This window comes from Ochotona curzoniae, unplaced genomic scaffold, assembly GCF_017591425.1.
Source record: "Ochotona curzoniae isolate NIBS_2020 unplaced genomic scaffold, NIBS_Ocur_1.0 scaffold_3208, whole genome shotgun sequence".
Taxonomy (NCBI): Eukaryota; Metazoa; Chordata; class Mammalia; order Lagomorpha; family Ochotonidae; genus Ochotona; species Ochotona curzoniae.
In genome coordinates, this window is record NW_024467106.1 from 25,944,301 (window position 1) to 25,961,311 (window position 17,011).

A 17,011-nucleotide genomic window follows, 5' to 3' on the forward strand; every position below is an offset into this window, starting at 1 on the left:
TGCGGTCCAGTTTCCCATCCAGCTCCCTGCTTGTGGCCTGAGAAAGCAGTGGAGGACGGCCCAAAGCCTTGGAATCCTGCACCTATGTGGGAGATCTGAAAGAAGCTCCTGGCTCCTGGCTTCATATTGACTCAGCTTTGGCTGTTGCAGCCACTTGAAATGAATCAGCAGACGGAAGATTTTTTTTTAATTAATTAATTTTTAATGGAAAGGCAAATTTACAGAGAGAAGGAGAGACAGAAAGATTCTCCAACTGTTAGTCCACTCCCCAAATGGCCACAAGGGCTGCAGCTGAGCTGATCCAATGCCAGGAGCCAGGAGCTTCCTCTGGGTCTCCCACGCAAGTAAAGGGTCCTAAAGCTTTGGGCCGTCCTCTACTGCTTTCCTAGGCCACAAGTGGGAGTTGGAAGGGAAGTGGAGCAGCCAGGATACAAATCAGCATCCGTAGGAGATCCCAGGGCCTGAAGGGGGAAAACTAGCTAGCTGAGCCATTTCTCAAGGCCCAGTTTTATTTTATTTTACTTTTACTATGAAGAGAACAGATTCCGTGTTGTGATAGGGTCTTTGACATGGTCACATAACAAGACAATACCCAAAAGTAAGTTTCTAGCTTTTGTCTTAGTGAAGAAAATGATAGAAACTCTTCCTCCATATAAATATTTACAAGAAATTTCATGGGTTATCCAGTAATGATTTCAACAGTGGAAAGGTAACATTTAAGAAATTCTTATGTTTTCTGAAACATACGTATTCTGACTCAAACACCAGCTCTGAATTCTAAATCACATCTCCCATCAAGTCACCACTGCGAATGAAGTACAGGATACAAAGCACAGAACCAGGCCTTTCTGCCTTTTCTTTTTGTCGCATCAAGATCCTCTATCAGTGGAAAGCCTCAATCACTCAGTTGTTGCCAACGTATCCTCAACTCCACTGGGGAAGCCTTCCTTTAGGAAAATGAAGAATGGTGAAACAATTTCCACTGAACATGCTTTATTCAGATGGGAAGTTTTCTTTTTTCTTTTTTATTATATTTTTGACAATCTTTGCATAGTTAATTAGGGTAAAAAGATACAAGCGCTATAGGAAAGTGGGTAAGACTATTTCCATATTTTTTCCTTAATGTTTAAAGGGGGTCTTAAGGGAGAAAGCCCACCCAATTTCCCACCCTCTCCAGGTCCCGGATGTGGGGCATGTTCTGAGATACTTGCTCAAGTGGTTTTGATAGTTCAACACTCACGAATCGCTGCCAATCTCACCATTCCAAGCACTATGAGGTCTTTGAAGAATCCACTGATTGACATAGTCCATCATAGAGTCTCTGTTTGCACCGTATTTCACTGCCAACATATAGCTGAGATGGTTGGTTGACCTATTCTGTCTTCTCTCTTTTCTTGGCTAGGGTTCTGAGTCCAGCATTTCGATTGGGGGATCTCCAAAGAAACTTTGTCTGAGGTGTTCCCAGACCAGATTCTTGTATGTACTAGCAGGGTACAGGGCCCAGCACAGTCCAACCACCTCAGCTGTTGCAATTGCTGGGTTGATTCTGCTTTTAGCCCCAACTTCCACTGGAACCAATGGGTGTTGCAGTCCAGCCTGGTTCTGTACAGCACATACTAGGCCCTCGCATAAACCAGGGGGAGCTGCAGCCTAGTCAAAGCGACCCACAATAACCCCCACCAGGCCCGCCCCCTACCCTGGTTTGCCAGTATGTGTAGCAGACTAGTCCAGTCTGTCCCACCTCCCATTTGGGTCTTGTACATGACAATGGATATTGAAGCTTAGTTTCATCTAACCAGCTCAACTATTCAGCCTTCACGGATGTTGAGTGCCTCTCTGTCTAGCCACCCCAGCCCCTGTCCTGGTTTTTGTGCCCTCCCATGTGAGTGGTAACCCAAGAGGGAGGAGCCCACTATTTCTCTCCCAGTTCTCTCTTACTCCCATATTATGCGCTATCCAGGTGGTTCTGTGGTTTGACTTGAGAGAATTAGCCCCCAGTGCCAGCTGATGCTTTGGCTAAGCCCAAACAATCCTCACCCACTCTAATTTTGTTTGCACCATTAGGAACAATCAGTCCAGCCTGGCTTTTCCCTGATCTGGTCCATATTAGGCACACGGGTGTTGTAGCCCTGCCTAGTCTGGTCTGCCCCATCCCAGCCCATGCTCTCCAGCGGGAGTAGCTGCCTAGCAAGGGAACGCCCCCTTATTCATTCCCTTGCTGGCTCTGCCCCTCCCTTCCTGGTTCTCACGCATGTACTGGTTGGGTGCTGCGATCACATCCGGTACAGGTAACCTCATCTTGGTATTTCATATTGTGCACTGGTTTTTGTCGTGACCGAGCCTGGCCTGACCTATACTTAGTTCTGGTGTTCGGATTTGCCAGTGGATGACCTGAACTGATTCAGCCTGGTCTGCTCCCAACCCATGCCAAATGTATGTCAGTGGGAAACTTTCCATGGTCTGTTCTGGGCTGTTTCCTATTATGCTTATTGCGCTTACCTGCAGGGTCTGTGTCCTGCCAGAGGAGTTGCCCAGGCTCCTCCATCAGAACCTAACCCGATGCCAGATTTTGCACATACCAGGGGTCCATGAGCCAGCCCTACTCAGTTCACCTTCTGTCCTAGTAGGAACAGTGGATTTTCCTTACTGGCTTTCAATCCATGCTGGGAAGTTTTCTAATGAAGATCATTTATCCGTAGTTATCACGTTACTTATTTACTTGAAAGCACATACAGAATTGATAAGATGTTTAAGATGCCCATGGATATTAGGAAATCACTAAACAATGTCAGCTAGCACACTATTTATAATGTACTAGGTATCACTGTGTCTTACCTTACTAGCTTATAAATCCCCACTGTAGCTTCATAAGGTAGACACTTTTATCTCCACATTGCTTAGAAGGGAACTGAGGCACAGAGTGATCAATGAACTTAACTGAATACTAATTAGAAGATAAAATTTTATCAACCTAACAGTATGGCTCTAGAGCTCATATTCTTATTGTTATTACTCTAAGCTTAGTTTGTCATGTATTTTTCAAAGGATGTATTGTTAGGTTTTGGGCCATGAAAATGCACTTTAGCTTTGTAGGTACACACACACACACACACACACACACACACACACACACACACAGAGTAAAAAGGCAAGAGCCCATCTTGTCCCAGTTGAAATGTCTCTACTTGCCACAACAGAATAAGAATCGCTCAGTTTTGTAGTCAATATCTTGCCAGCAAGAATGATTTCAAACATGTGTGACATGGCATCCTGCTGACAAGATGTTGACTTCTTCTGGTCTAACTGCTGGCCATTGGTCTATATACAATAAATGTTGAACTTTAAAAAGCTTCAAATTGGTACAAACTGATCCATATACATTAACTGTTACACATTTGAAAAGTATATTACAGAAATGACTAAGTTCCAGAATTGATTTCAGAGACTGATAGAACAGGAACTGTGGTCTTGGTCCTGCAGCAGCTGTGCAAACATTAGAAGCTGAAGACAGACTACTTCTCATTAGAACAGATTTTACTTATATCAGTCTGTAAGGAAATTTTAAGTGGTCCCTACATCATGAGGTTGTGACTCAAACTACAGCAAATGTTTTAAAAATCCTGTAATTGTGGATTGTCTCTAGAGATGGGTTGTATTAGTACGGAAACAGGAAACTGGCTATGAATCATAAACTTATTTCTAAAGCAGAAGAGATCAGAAAGCTACTATTGTAGCAACTTCAAATTTGACGACCTGGTGTTCACTCTTAGTATTGGTGACTCATTGTTCACAGTGGATGTGTGAGAATACACCCTGCATTTGTCAGGACTGGAATTCATCATGATTATCATCAGTGAAGATGAAGAAAGAATACATCCCTACCCTCAGACGTACAAGGTCTTGACGACAGTTTCATTTCAGTAAGTCTGTTGTTTTTACCATGTACCTTCCTTAGTTCTTTCATTAGACATCTGCACCTCCGGTGACTCCTCCCAGCCTTTAGGTATCTACCTTCAGTCCTTCTAGGCAATGTGGAACAGAGGCAAAAGTCCCCAAAGCGTTCTAGAGGCAACATTAACTTAAATAGGACATGGATGAGGGATTGTGGCTGTAGCCTGTCCCGGAAGTACTCTTGGTTTAAACTGTGGAGAGATGTGTATCTGCCAAAGGCTTTAAGAACAGGAATACAAAGTTTAAATGTCCAGAGGGCTTCCGTGACTCCTCGGCTTTGGCCATTCTTGATGTCATGTTTGTTGAATTTTTAAAGTTGAAGAGCAAGTGCCCTCAGGCAGCTGCCAGCACTGTTGGTGAGGAACAGATGCTCATGTGGGACTATTGCCCTCTGCTTGATGCCATTTCCTAATGATTTTTATCATGTTTTAGTGTGATAATCTAAATTGCTCTTCCAAAATTCACACAGCTTTTTAAAAATAATGAAAGCTTCGAAATCACTCTTAAGTGTCGCAAGTCATTTCAGATATTCTGATGATATTCTCTCTTGCTGTGCTTCATCTTGTTATGCAGTATCTTCTGTAGTAAAAAACACTTTGTAAGGGTTAAGTGTTTGAAATACTGTTTTATTAAACCATTACACCAGCAGTTCTGAACTGAGGGTGATCTTGTGCTAGGGGTGCTACTGGTATCTGGTGGATATGGCTGCTCAACATCCTACAATGCACGCCGCACAGGACCCTAGTCCTACACAGAATTATTGGGTCCAAAATGAGCATAATGCTGTGAGTGAGAAGCCTTGTTTTCCCGTGATTAAGATCCATGGATGTTATGAGTCACATTGGCTGACCTGCAGGATGCTAGAAGTGCTTAGTGAATCTTATTATTGGAGTCAAACTTAGGAATCCCCGGTGCTGGACAAGGCTCTCGGAAAGCGATCTCGTGTAGCTGAATACCTTGCCTCTTGGTAACTGGGTAACTTACCGAGTTCTGGTCTAGCAGTTTCGGTCTGTGACAGTCTGATTCACCAAGGATGCCATCCCAAAGAGAATAGATTTTCTCTACAGCTGAACAGTACAACCAAAAGCAACTTCATTACAATTTCTAGGAATGTGAGCAGGGATGCTCCCTACCTGTGCCTTGTAGGCCAGCTTTAGCAGTATTCCTACCCCTGTATTTTGACCTGTGCTCTTTGTCTTAGAGACTGGTGGTCTCACATGGTTTAGGTACCAATTTTTCCCCTCTCAAAGATCCACCTTGACTCTCTGTTCCTGATCTGTGTATCTGAGCTTCAATTCTGGTTCCTGCCACTGAGTCCTAGAATTATCCATCTGCCTATAGGCCAGTGTCCTTCCTTGATCTAACACTTTGATGGCTGAAACTCACTGCCCTGCAACTCAGGTTAACTGGATAGGTTAGGTTTCTTGAGATTTATTATTATTATTTTTTGAAAGACAGAGTGACAGAAAGAGAGGTCTTCCATCCATGTATTCAGTCCTCAAATGACCACAATGATCAGCCCTGTTCCAGCCAAAGTCGAGAACTTCATCCAGATCTGCCATGTGTGGGTTCAGCCAAGAACTTGGCTCCTCTTCTGCCACTTTCCCAGATACAGTAGCAGGATGCTCAGTCAGAAGCAGAGCAGGTGGCTCTTGATCTGGTACCTCAGTATGGGATCTGACATCACAGGCGGCAGCCCAAGCTGCTGTATCGCAATGACAGTCTGATGGGTTGAATTTCTCAATCAGATTACTTCTATAAATTCAACTTGGCTGGGAATTCACACCCCATCTCCTCTCTACTCTCTGCCTCTTTCCCAACAATGGTAGCCTTTCCTATTCATTTAAAACCACATATCTGTCCCCATAAACTCCTATTTCCTTTCCCTTGCTGCTTTTCTCCACAGTACTTATCTTCTAACACAATTTAATGTCTATCCCCATAGAATATAAAATTTCCCTGGTTCACTAATATATCTTCAACACTTTAATCACTGGCTAGTATTATGGCTACTCGATAAATTAATTTTTGAAGATTAAAAGAATGAGCAGCCCTTCCCCCCCACCATTTCTCACCTATGTTTTAAATACTGAATGCAAGTAGAAACACACTGATTGAATCAAACTCTGTTAAAGGGCAGCCAAATGACTTTCAAAATTGAAGAATGTTCTAGTTCGTGGAAAAGGCTGACATTAAGCTGTCTCAGGGCATCGATTCTTGCAACCATAAAACACCATGACCTTTGAAATTGCACTAAAATATTCATGCTTAATTTAGAGTGCACTTAATTTATGGTAATTAATTAGTGCTATATGAATTAACTGTTTACCATGACTCCACTCTGTCCAGTACTACCTAATCACCGGGCCTGCCCTCCACGACAGAAGACTAGCTTGGAATTTAATTAAATTCTTATTAAAAGTAATAATGGAGCAACTATGTGATTTCTAAGGGAAAAGAGTACAATAAATAACTTTTGAAGACAGTATTTTTTAGGTGCTAATAGACAATATAATCTTATAGCTTAGGATCCCTCCCCCTTTTTGCCTTCATTAAAGCAAAGTGGCTACTCGGGGGAGGGAAAGTGAATTTAATCATCCTTTTGACATGGCAAACAAATCAAAACCTTCTAATTCAAATGCGTTTTATTCACTTTTTTCACTTTTAAATAAATCTAGTATTTAATAGATATTTATAAGAATGGGTGCTCAAATGTGTTAGTGAATAAATGAAATTTAATTGAACATCAGTTTTCATAGTAAGGTGATTTACTGAGTTAGCTTTTGTTGCTGAAAAAGAAGTGTGAAGTTTATTGAGACATTAAATCTATGTATTGCTGTTGCTTTGCCATGTAATGGAATAGCAAGGAAAATGTTGTGAGAAGGAAATGGGTGAAGAAACCCAAATGCATGTTAATGAATTGGGTTGTTTTTATGAAATCATCAAATTTGCTTGCCCAGGGTTCCTTTTTTTTCATGTCAAGTAAATACAGCCTGAAGAATGATCAGAGGCTTAGAAAGGAGTCAAGGAGTGGATGAGGATTTTTACTTTCTGACCAAAGAATCTTTTTTCTTTTTATGAGAATCTTGGGGGAAAAATTTACGATTGGTTTGTGAATCACAGGCATTCAATCCCTTCTTTGAGGCTATTACAATCAGCATTTGTTAAAGATGGTTTATTCAGAATGCATTCTGTTAGACACTCGCTTGCCACTTTTTCACTTAAAGTTTGCTCTGGGTGTGGGGTAGGGCAGGGACTGAGCGAACAGGTTTAGAGGGCCAGGCGGAGTCCCTCCTTCCTTCCTGCAGAGGAAATCCTTCAGGGGACGATCAGCTTCTCCACAGACTTGACTTTGCTCCCCACCCTCTAAAAGATTATCCTCAGCTTTCTTCTGTTTAAAGTTGTACAGAATTATAATTTAAAAAATTACAAAGAGCAGAAAATGACAAATCCATTTACCAAATTTCCAACAACTTGGCAGTAACAGTTAACTTAGCATATCTACCTGTCTTTTTTTCTACAGATCACACACACACACACACACACACACACACACACACACACACACACACACACACACACACACACAAACCAGATACTTACTGATAAGAACAGATACTACACTTAATCTTAGCCAAAAGGCTGAGAAGCGATACCAGATACACTTACATAATGAATCCTTTTCCTTAGATGTAATTATAGACAAATACAGTGGCTTTGACTTTCACATAAAATTATATCATGAATATTCTTTCATTAAGAGTTCATAGAAATATTTTATGAGGTTGTAATTTTTTAAATTATTTTAAAAATTAATCAATATTTCAAATTTATATTCTGCTAATATCAGTTTAGTCCATAAAAATAAAAATCCTTATCTTGGATTATTTCCTTAGTGTGGATTATCTGAAGTGAAATTTGGAATAAAAAAGCTTTATTTTCAAATCAATATTTGAGAGGCATGGAGACAGAACAAACTTCCATTCCACAAATGTCCACAGTGTTTGGGCTGGGGCCAAAGCCAGGAACCAGGAACTTAACACCACTCCCCCACCTGACTGCTTTGTAAGCATCGCCACTACCTTTTAGGATCTGGACGTACAAGAAGCTGGTGTCTAGATCTGGGAGTCATGTCTGAGCACCCCAATGAAAGACACAGCTGTCTAAACCGCTAGGCTAAGAGTTTGCCACTCAGAGTCACTTTATTGAAATAGATTTATAGCAGCCAGCACTGTGGCTCAGAGTGTTAAGCCACTGCCTGGGATCCAGCATCCCACATGGGTGCTGGTTTGGGTTCCCACTGTTCCATGCTCCAGCTCCCTTTAATGCTCCTGGAAAAGCAGTGGATAGTGGTCAAAGTGCTCGAGTCTCTACCACCTATGTCGGAGATCTGAATCACGCTGCCAGTCCCTGGATATGGTCTGGCCTGGTTATGGTCATCTGTCATTTGGGGAATGAACCAGCAGAAGAAAAGATCTCTCTCTCTCTCCTTTCTAACTGCCTTTCAAATAACCCTTTTAGGAAAGAAGTATAAAGCAGAAGGCAGAAAGGGGTATGTCTATTTACTCTCACAAGAAATGTGTTAAAATCCCAAGTTTTGCTCATCCTTGGCAGCATAAAACATTCTTTATATTATTATTCTCCATGATACAGTTTTGTGGGTATAGGGTTTTCTCTCCCCCTCTGCTTCTTTGCTCCTCATTATCCTCTCCCACCTCTCCCCCGCCACATTATCACAGTAGTATAGCCCCTTGGTAACCATGACAAGTTTAACGTTCTGCTATGTAAGTATATCCTGGCATGGTAGGTCAGGAAAAGGTAGAAAATCTAGTAGTATCATACTGTCAAGGTATATTTGTTTCATTGGGAATCCCCCTTTTATTCAGGGGTACAGATGTGTATTGAAATGTAACTATTTTCTGATATGCTGGTCTCCATTATACAGTCAATCCATAGGCATATATGTATCTATTTGATTACCTACATCTATGTGTTTTGTGCTTTGCATGAAGGTTGTCTTACGTCAGAAAGAACATACGGTATCTGTTCTTTAGAGACCGCCTTATTTCACTTAACATAACGGTCTTCAGTTAGGATCATTTTATTGCAATAGATAGGATTTCACTCTTGTGTATAGCTGTGAAGTATTTCATGTGTAGAAGTGTCACAGTTTATCCATTCCTCTTTTGACAGGTATCTGGGCTATTTCCATGTCTTTGCTGTTGTGGGTTGCACTGATGTAAATATAGGGTTGCAGGTCACTTTATTAGATGCAGATTTCACTTCAGTTTGATATACTCCCAGGAATGGGAGGGTTGGGTCACACAGCAAATCAGCTGTCAGTTGATCACTCTCCATAATGACTTCCATAGTGCTTGCGGTAGTCTAGATTCCCACCAACAGTGGACCAGGCTACCTTTTCCCCCACAACCATACCAGCAGTTGTTGTTTTCTGTATGTAGGCCAATGTTGGTTTCATCTTCACTTTGTTACCATTTTCTTTGTTGTACAGAAGTGTTTTATTTTGATGTTGCCCTATTTATTCTTACTGTAATTGCCTTTGCTTTTGATGTTTTTTCAATCTTTGCCTATGTCTTGTATAGTGTTCTTTATGTTTTCCTTTGGTAATTTGATGGTTTCTGGGTGCAGATTTAGTTTCTTGATCTATTTAGAGTTGATTTTTATATAAGGTGACAGGAGGGCACTTGCTTCTTCCGCAAGTGGATATCCAATTACTCCCAACATCCAAGATAAGGGGAGACTATGCCTTCCCTTACATTCCATGCTGGCTCCTTGACTTCTGTAAGGTCTGTGTGGTATCCACTGGCTCTCTGTTCTAGCATCCCTTCCTTATAAATAGTATCTCCCGATGAGCTGCAGCCAATGACATGTGACTATCTCTGGCTTATTCACTTAAAAAGTCCACTAGCTTATATCAGAAACAAATGAGTTGTGTCATTGATTAAGAGTGTGGAAATTTGATGCTTCTCCATGGTGCTAAATTCCTACTTCAATGGTGGTCTTCCTGATGCTATACTTCAGCCCACTGCCTGTTCTCAAGAGAGGATTTCAATTATCACAGCAGGCAACCTTAAGAGTCTATCCCGGGAGTCCTTTGGTGGGAGGGGGGAGAAGGGTGGGGGGGGGCCCAGCACAGCCCGCTGCTTGGGCGGGGCAGGGGACCCCGGCCTCTTCCTGGCCTGGGGGTAACTAAGCCCCGCGGGTGAGTACTTCGAGGGCTGGCAGGGGGGCTGGGGGTGAAATCCTGGCTCCCCCTGTCCCGCCAGCCGAAAGCTGGCGGCAGGACAGGCTGGGCGGTTCAAGTCTCCGGACGGGGCGGGGTTAAATCCATGCGAGGTGGTGCTCAATGGGGAGCACCCTTCCGGTCCGAACCCTGCCGGGTCAGCCTCGCCCCCATCCGTCGCGGACGGGGGCAGAGACCCAGGCTTGGGCGGCCGTGCACCAAGTGTGCAGGCTCTGCTGGCTGGCCGCCGCGGCGAGCTTGGGGTTTGTGATGATATGAAATAGGTGCTTCGGGAACCCAAAAGTAAGTCCCAGCATTAGTGTAGGTGAAGATATAATTTTGGTGATTCCAGGAAACCGGGACATGAAACTTAAGTAAGTGGGGGACTGAGAGATGAATGTTCGAGGACTAGCAAACCTTAGTTCAATAGTATGACTGGAACAAGGTGCAACACAGGACATGCCCAGCTTGGATTTGGTCTCCAACTGGTTCACATTAAAGCACAAGTGAGCACAGAGGTCTAAGGCAGGGGTCAGACAGGGGGACGGGCTGCGCAGGGTCTGGATTACAGCTGTCCTCTCCCTCGGCACAAAGGTGGATGGGAAAAGATGTACGGGACCGGGCCAGACAATACACACCTTCTGGCGCTCTGGAGACCAGGTGGTGTGGGAGGACTAGGCTAGGTCCCAACCTCAACTTAGCCTGTACAGCTATTTGGGGGATGGGAAGTACGTGGTGCACTGAAAACACTCTACAGGCAAGAAACCAGAACGGGATGATGGCATTCGAAAGACCACTGTTCCTACTAGGAAAGAGGCGAACTGGCACATGGACCCATGATATGGCGGAAACTGGACATGGAGGGGTTTTGATGGAGGGAGCTAGGCAACTCTCTGGCAGGACACCGACTGCAGGTCAGCGCAAGGAACATGCAAGGCACCAGCCAAAGAGGTATAGAAGAGTCCCACTGGCATGCATTTGGCATGGGTTGGGGCGGACCAGGCTGAATCTGTTCATGTCATCCACTGGTAAATCTGACGCCAGAACAGAGTGTGGGTCGACCTGGTCCGGTTGTAACAAAAAGACACACAAGCTGGAATGCAAGGTGAGGTAGCCTGAGCCCGATGCAGCCGCAGGCACCCCAACCAAACATGTGAGAAAACAGGAAAAAGGAGGCGGCAGAGTGCAGGAGGAAAATCGGAGGTTCCTAGTGAACAGCAAATTGCACTGAGGAAAAACGTGAGCTGGGTGGGGGGTAGACTAGACCAAGGCAGGGACACAGGCCTGCTACACACATGGGACCAGATTGGGTGTATACCAGGATGGGCTGACTATTCCATGGAGAAGCTACAATCAGAGTTAGGTGGAGGATGTTGGGCTTAGTTGTTAGCACGTGGGGAAGTGTACAAAGGGTTAGACACGTTGAGATGAACCACAGGGCCAATGGAGGGGCATAGCTGGAATGGAGCGACTGGGAGGGGAATAGTGGGTTCCTCCTCGTGGGTCATCACTCCCCGAGAGGGATGGGTGAACTAGGAAGGGGCTGGGGTGGCTAGGAAGACACCCAACAATATCCGTTAGGAGGTGGAGGAGTAGTTAGATGGAAAGTACGGTGGCAACACTGTTGGCAAGAATATGAACAGAAAGGGTACTGGGGACAGACTGGCTAGTATGCATATATACTGGAAGCCAGAGTAGGAGGTGGCCTGGTTGAGGCTACTGTGGGCCGCCTGACTGAGCTGCAACTCCTACTGTTACGCTGCGTGGGAACAAATGCGTCCAGGGTGGAACCAGGCGGGACTGACAGGAGGACAGGGTGGAGACAGAACCGGCCCCAGCAACTGCAGCCGCCAGTGACCGGGGCAGATGGACTGTGATGGGCCCTATGCTAACTAAAAACAGCAGCGAATCTGGACTGGGAATACCTCAAAATTCTTCGCGATTTACCATTCGAGGACACCGGACTCGGAGGTCCGCTAACCAGGAAAGACAGGAACCAAATTCAAGCAAACAACCTCAGCATCTGTTGGCAGCAGAGACTGGGCAACCGGGGACTCTAGAAGGGATGTGCAATCATGAAACGCTGCAATGGACCACATCATGATTGGGGTGGCGAGACAGGCAATGACATTGAATGGTGAATATTGAAATTGATCGAAGTATCTCGGAGCGCGCCCCACACGGATTGGGGTTGGGCGGGAGTAGGTGGTGGTTCTCCTCTTGTATCCCCTTTAGACCTTGACCCTTTTTTACCCCAATTAAATTTGTAAGGATTGTCAAAATTAAATAAAAAAAAAAGAAAAAAAAAAGAAAAATTATCAACTTCCAAAAAAAAGAAAAAAAAAAAGAGTCTATCCCTGGTTGGTGGGGATCCTCATTGCTCAGAGAACAAAGGCTTGCTCTGCTGTTATGTAGAAGCCTACCTATATGACATGTAGGAAAAAAGCTTCTATTGTTGTACCTGACCTCTGCTGCATGAGTTAAAGGCAGTCGTGTATATGGAGTGTCTAATTTAGTGAACTGCATCATCATTGTTCTCTTATTCCTTATTTCCTTCTTGACCTAACCTCTGGTGGGGAGAAAGAAATAGCACATTTTCAAAAGGAATTGTTGTTTGGAATGAGGGAACTGGATCAAGATGGCATTACACAGACTAGAGTATATCGGATGAGCCAACTGTTGATTTCAAGTCTCCAGAAACTTCGGTTCTGCAAATACCTTTGGCCAACACCCTTCACTATGCTAATGTTAGAGGTTGCTGCTTTGACATTAGGCTTTCTAAAGCTTCCTACACTGTAACTTCTTGCAGTCCCACTTTAGACATAGAAGTTAGTGCATTTTTGATTTTGATATGACTATTTGCTAGTGACTTGAGGAAATTGAACTTTTCCTACAACAGGAAAATAAAACAATTAGGATTATCAAAAAGGACAGCATGCTGTCTTCTGGCTCTCACTTTCTCATTTGTTAGCTCTGCAGGTTCTAAATGATAACACAGCTTGTTTTAATACCAGCTGTGTTCACACTTGGGGAGTTTTATTGTGCACGTTGAAGATCTAGACAGCAGGCATTCCCAGGATCTTATTAGGACAGCAACAGTTGTCAGTTGTTTAATCATATTTACTGTGTGGGAATGTTACAAGATCTGTATCCCGACCTGTACCCATTAACAGACTTACTTCCAGGTCCTATTGACTATCCATAGTATCCTGGATGTTTTAACAAGAGCTCTATGTGAAGAATATAGGACATACCCTCATTATTTTCTTTCATTAACACCGATAAAAATATTTTGTAGCTCTGGAAAAGCACTATATTTCAGGAATATGATAGAATAGATTGCTCACTGTTTGTTACATTGTTACATTTTTCTGCATAAAACAGCTATATGAGAAATGTTTCATTTGTTGCTTTTCCCTAAACTCCCAACCCTGGCTCCCTCTTGTGGCCCAGTTAGAGACTATGTGGAAATGTCCACTCAATATTAAACATATGTCCAGGAAATATCTCAAATATGTACAGGGAAAACAAATCCAACTTTCAATAACTCCTAAGGCGTTTAGCAAGTACCACTTCACTTCAAGGGTCAAAAATTTATCTTGGCATCAGGATCAGGTTCAATTTCTATATTTCCTAGAAACATCCCCAAAGCATATTTTGCTTTTGAAGTAGATAGTTCCATAGTTTGGCTTATTTTACAAAAAGCATTTTCATCATTCGTAAGTCTTGCCAACTTGAAAGTTTATTTCCACATGCTCTTGTACTCACCTATGAATCTTATGATCCTTCGGAGTAAGGGGTTCAGGTAACAGCATTCTCCGGTCAGAATTGTCTTCTCTTGGGCAATCAAGGACTCTCTTGTTGACTTTATGAAATACATGGATATTTCACCAATAAAAATCTGTGGAAGAAATGTTGAAGAAATGTCTACTTGGATAGCTGTTTGAACAGTTGTTTTTTTCTTTTAAAAATAGCATTTGAGGCTCTGCAATCCTTTAACAAGCTTTCGAGTTGGAGAGATGGGAAGTTAGAAACCAGCTTGTATTGAGTCCAATGTATCATCTATTATGTATTCAGAATACTTATAAAGATGTAAATTGATCAATAACTTTACCAATTAGGGTAAGTGTGATGTCTCTGAAATATTCACAGAATTAAAAATTTCTAATTCAAAAGAATCTAAAACAATAATAATTGTTAGTTTCAAAGTTCATGTAGAAATAATCTAATGTGAAAATGTAAATTGATATCCATTATAATAGAACTTTTGATGACTCATTCTGGGATTGAACTTTTTTTTCTTTTTTTTTTTTTTATTACATTGCATTATGTAACACAGTGTTATAGGCACTGAGATTCCCTCCACCTCTCCCCAAACTCTTCCCCCATGGTGGATTCCTCCACCTGTTGCTTTACCACAGTTCAGATTCAGTTGGGATTCTTTCATTGCAAGCATTTACCAAGCATAAAGTCCAGCATCTTATTGTCCAGATAAGTTCAACAGTTTCTTGGGGAGACCATCTCTGGTCTGAAGGTAGAGCCGACAGAGTATCATCCCAATCAATTAAAAGCCCTGACATTGCATCAGTAACAATTTATAACGTTATAGAATTAATTGACATGGTATTGAGTAACCAATATGTTAAAGAAAAAAAGAATGCAAGTTCTGAGCCATATCCTGTCACTTCTTCATTGACATTTCAATTTTAGTTTATATACAACCAGGTTCTATACACCTTAAAATGGCTATAGATTACTATTCAGCTGTCTTGTGTCTATTTTAATTTTAGTATTTAGCAGTTTATAGCATTGAAGCATGATTTTGCTGAACCTGGCTGTTTTTCAGGTAGTCTAACTCTATAACTCTAACAAGATGTGTGTCAATAGTTTAGGTGAACAGTTTTAGGAGGGGTGTGCAGAGAAATCTTCAATACCCTAGTGAGGAGTAACTAATCTTTGTGTCCCACCTAGTGAGGTATAAGTGCATCCATGCTGACCATTTCCTGTCTGATTCTACGCTTTCCTTGTTGTTCTCTATCTATTCTAGATTGTTTGTTTTGAGGGGTTTCTGGAGTGATCCTGATAGTCATTGCGAGAGAGGGTGGGGACCCAAAGTCGGAAACAGGCAAGGACCAGAGAAAGCTCCCCTCCCTATTCCTGGAGGAAGTTTACTGTTGGGATTGAACTTTTTAACATAATGCATAAATGGCAAGAATGAGGAATGACTGAGACAGCCACTGTGTCCAAAAAGGGATTATTTACACACATGTCACAATAAATTATTTCCTGTTAGCAACATCATATATCATAGAAACCCTTAATTCAATATGCTTACCTATATTTCTTTTGGTCTGAACTTGTGAAGTATCTCTTTATTGCTCATACTCCCCTCATTATGTTGATCTAATAACTACAGGTTAGCATTTAAGTCACTGTGACCTTCTGTGGAATGAAGGCTCCCTGACGGCAGGGACCACACTCTGCATTCCTTCATTACTCCGATTGTACCCAGCACCATGAGGAACCAACAGGAATCAAGTTTCCAGGAACTGTCACTGGTACAACTTAAATCTGAGGTCCCTCAATGAAGAATAAAAATAATTATCAACCACCCATCGAATCCTGAGTATCAGGCACTTTAGTATATCATTTTTCATCCCCATAAGATCCTTGGTATAGGTCCAAATGTCCTTGCTTTATGAATGAGGATGGAATTCCATTAACAATCAGTAACTGACCCTGCAAAGCATGTGTATGATATATACGGACCCTGGGATTGTTGTCCAGTTCCCTAGTTTATACTTCCCACTGTTTCATGTGCTCTTTGAATTTCCCTAGTTTTATTTTCACCAAGAAGAACACCAACTATTGGGAGCTGCTTGTTTTGTACTTATTACAGGCCACCTTTATTCACAGCAATGTCTTTCACAACCTTGGCTGAGAGTACTTGATCCTAATCTCTACTGTCATTCTGAAGGCATTATATGAAAAATACCAATCTAGTTGATTGCTATTGTATTTTCTCACTCTCTGCCTTAGAACCTGAAATATGGTTAGTTCTAAAAACAAGGAAGTTTAATTTGAATTGTAATTAGAAAAGAAAAAAGGGAGGGGGACTAGACATTTTGTGCTATATGGAGAACTCATGAAGAATTGCTGTGTTTTGTAAAAGATATTTTTATTTTTATTTGAAAGGCAGATTTTAGAGAAAGAGACAATTTTATAGGGAGGCCTTCCATATGACAGTTCACTATCCAAATGGCTGCAATGGCTGGAGCTGAACCAATCTGAATCAGGAGCTTCTTTAGGATCTCATGTGGGTGCAGGAGCCCGAGGATTTGAGACATCCTTTTCTGCTCTTTCTCAGGTCATAAGCAGGGTCTGGATCAGAAGTGGAGCATCCAGGACACAAACTAGTACCGATATTTAGATGCCAGTGCCACAGGTGGACGATTATGCCAATGTGCTTACCCCCAACTATTGCTGTCTTATAGGCAATCAAGCTCCTAACATCCCTGTAGCTCAGCAAGGCCTTTGGTTTTCTCCTTTATTATTACTAATTTTGTTACAATAAAATTCCATAGGCTCAGGGATTTCCTCGCCCTGCCTCTGATTTTCCCTATGTTACAATAGTGTAGTCCTTCAGAAAACAGCAGAATGATGGACTTATGACTATTTAACTATATCCTGACATTGTAGGCATAGAAAATGGTGCAAAGTTCAGCATCCTGTTATCAAGATAAATAGATCTTTCATCGGCAGTGCATTTTTATTCCAGAGTAGAGATAGCTACTGCAGTGCATGTTCGCTTCTCAG

The 17,011-nt window shown here is 42.4% G+C and overlaps 1 protein-coding gene and 1 pseudogene across 1 annotated transcript in view; both read right to left on the reverse strand.

Moving 5' to 3' along the window:
* PLPPR1 (phospholipid phosphatase related 1) overlaps nucleotides 1–17,011 on the reverse strand; it is a 111,172-nt gene that overhangs the window by 18,691 nt on the left and 75,470 nt on the right. The window contains exon 3 of the mRNA XM_041004505.1: nucleotides 13,964–14,096. Within this exon, the coding sequence (XP_040860439.1) occupies nucleotides 13,964–14,096 (133 nt within the window). The remainder of the gene's footprint in view (nucleotides 1–13,963; nucleotides 14,097–17,011) is intronic.
* LOC121145187 lies at nucleotides 7,520–7,605 on the reverse strand (annotated as a pseudogene).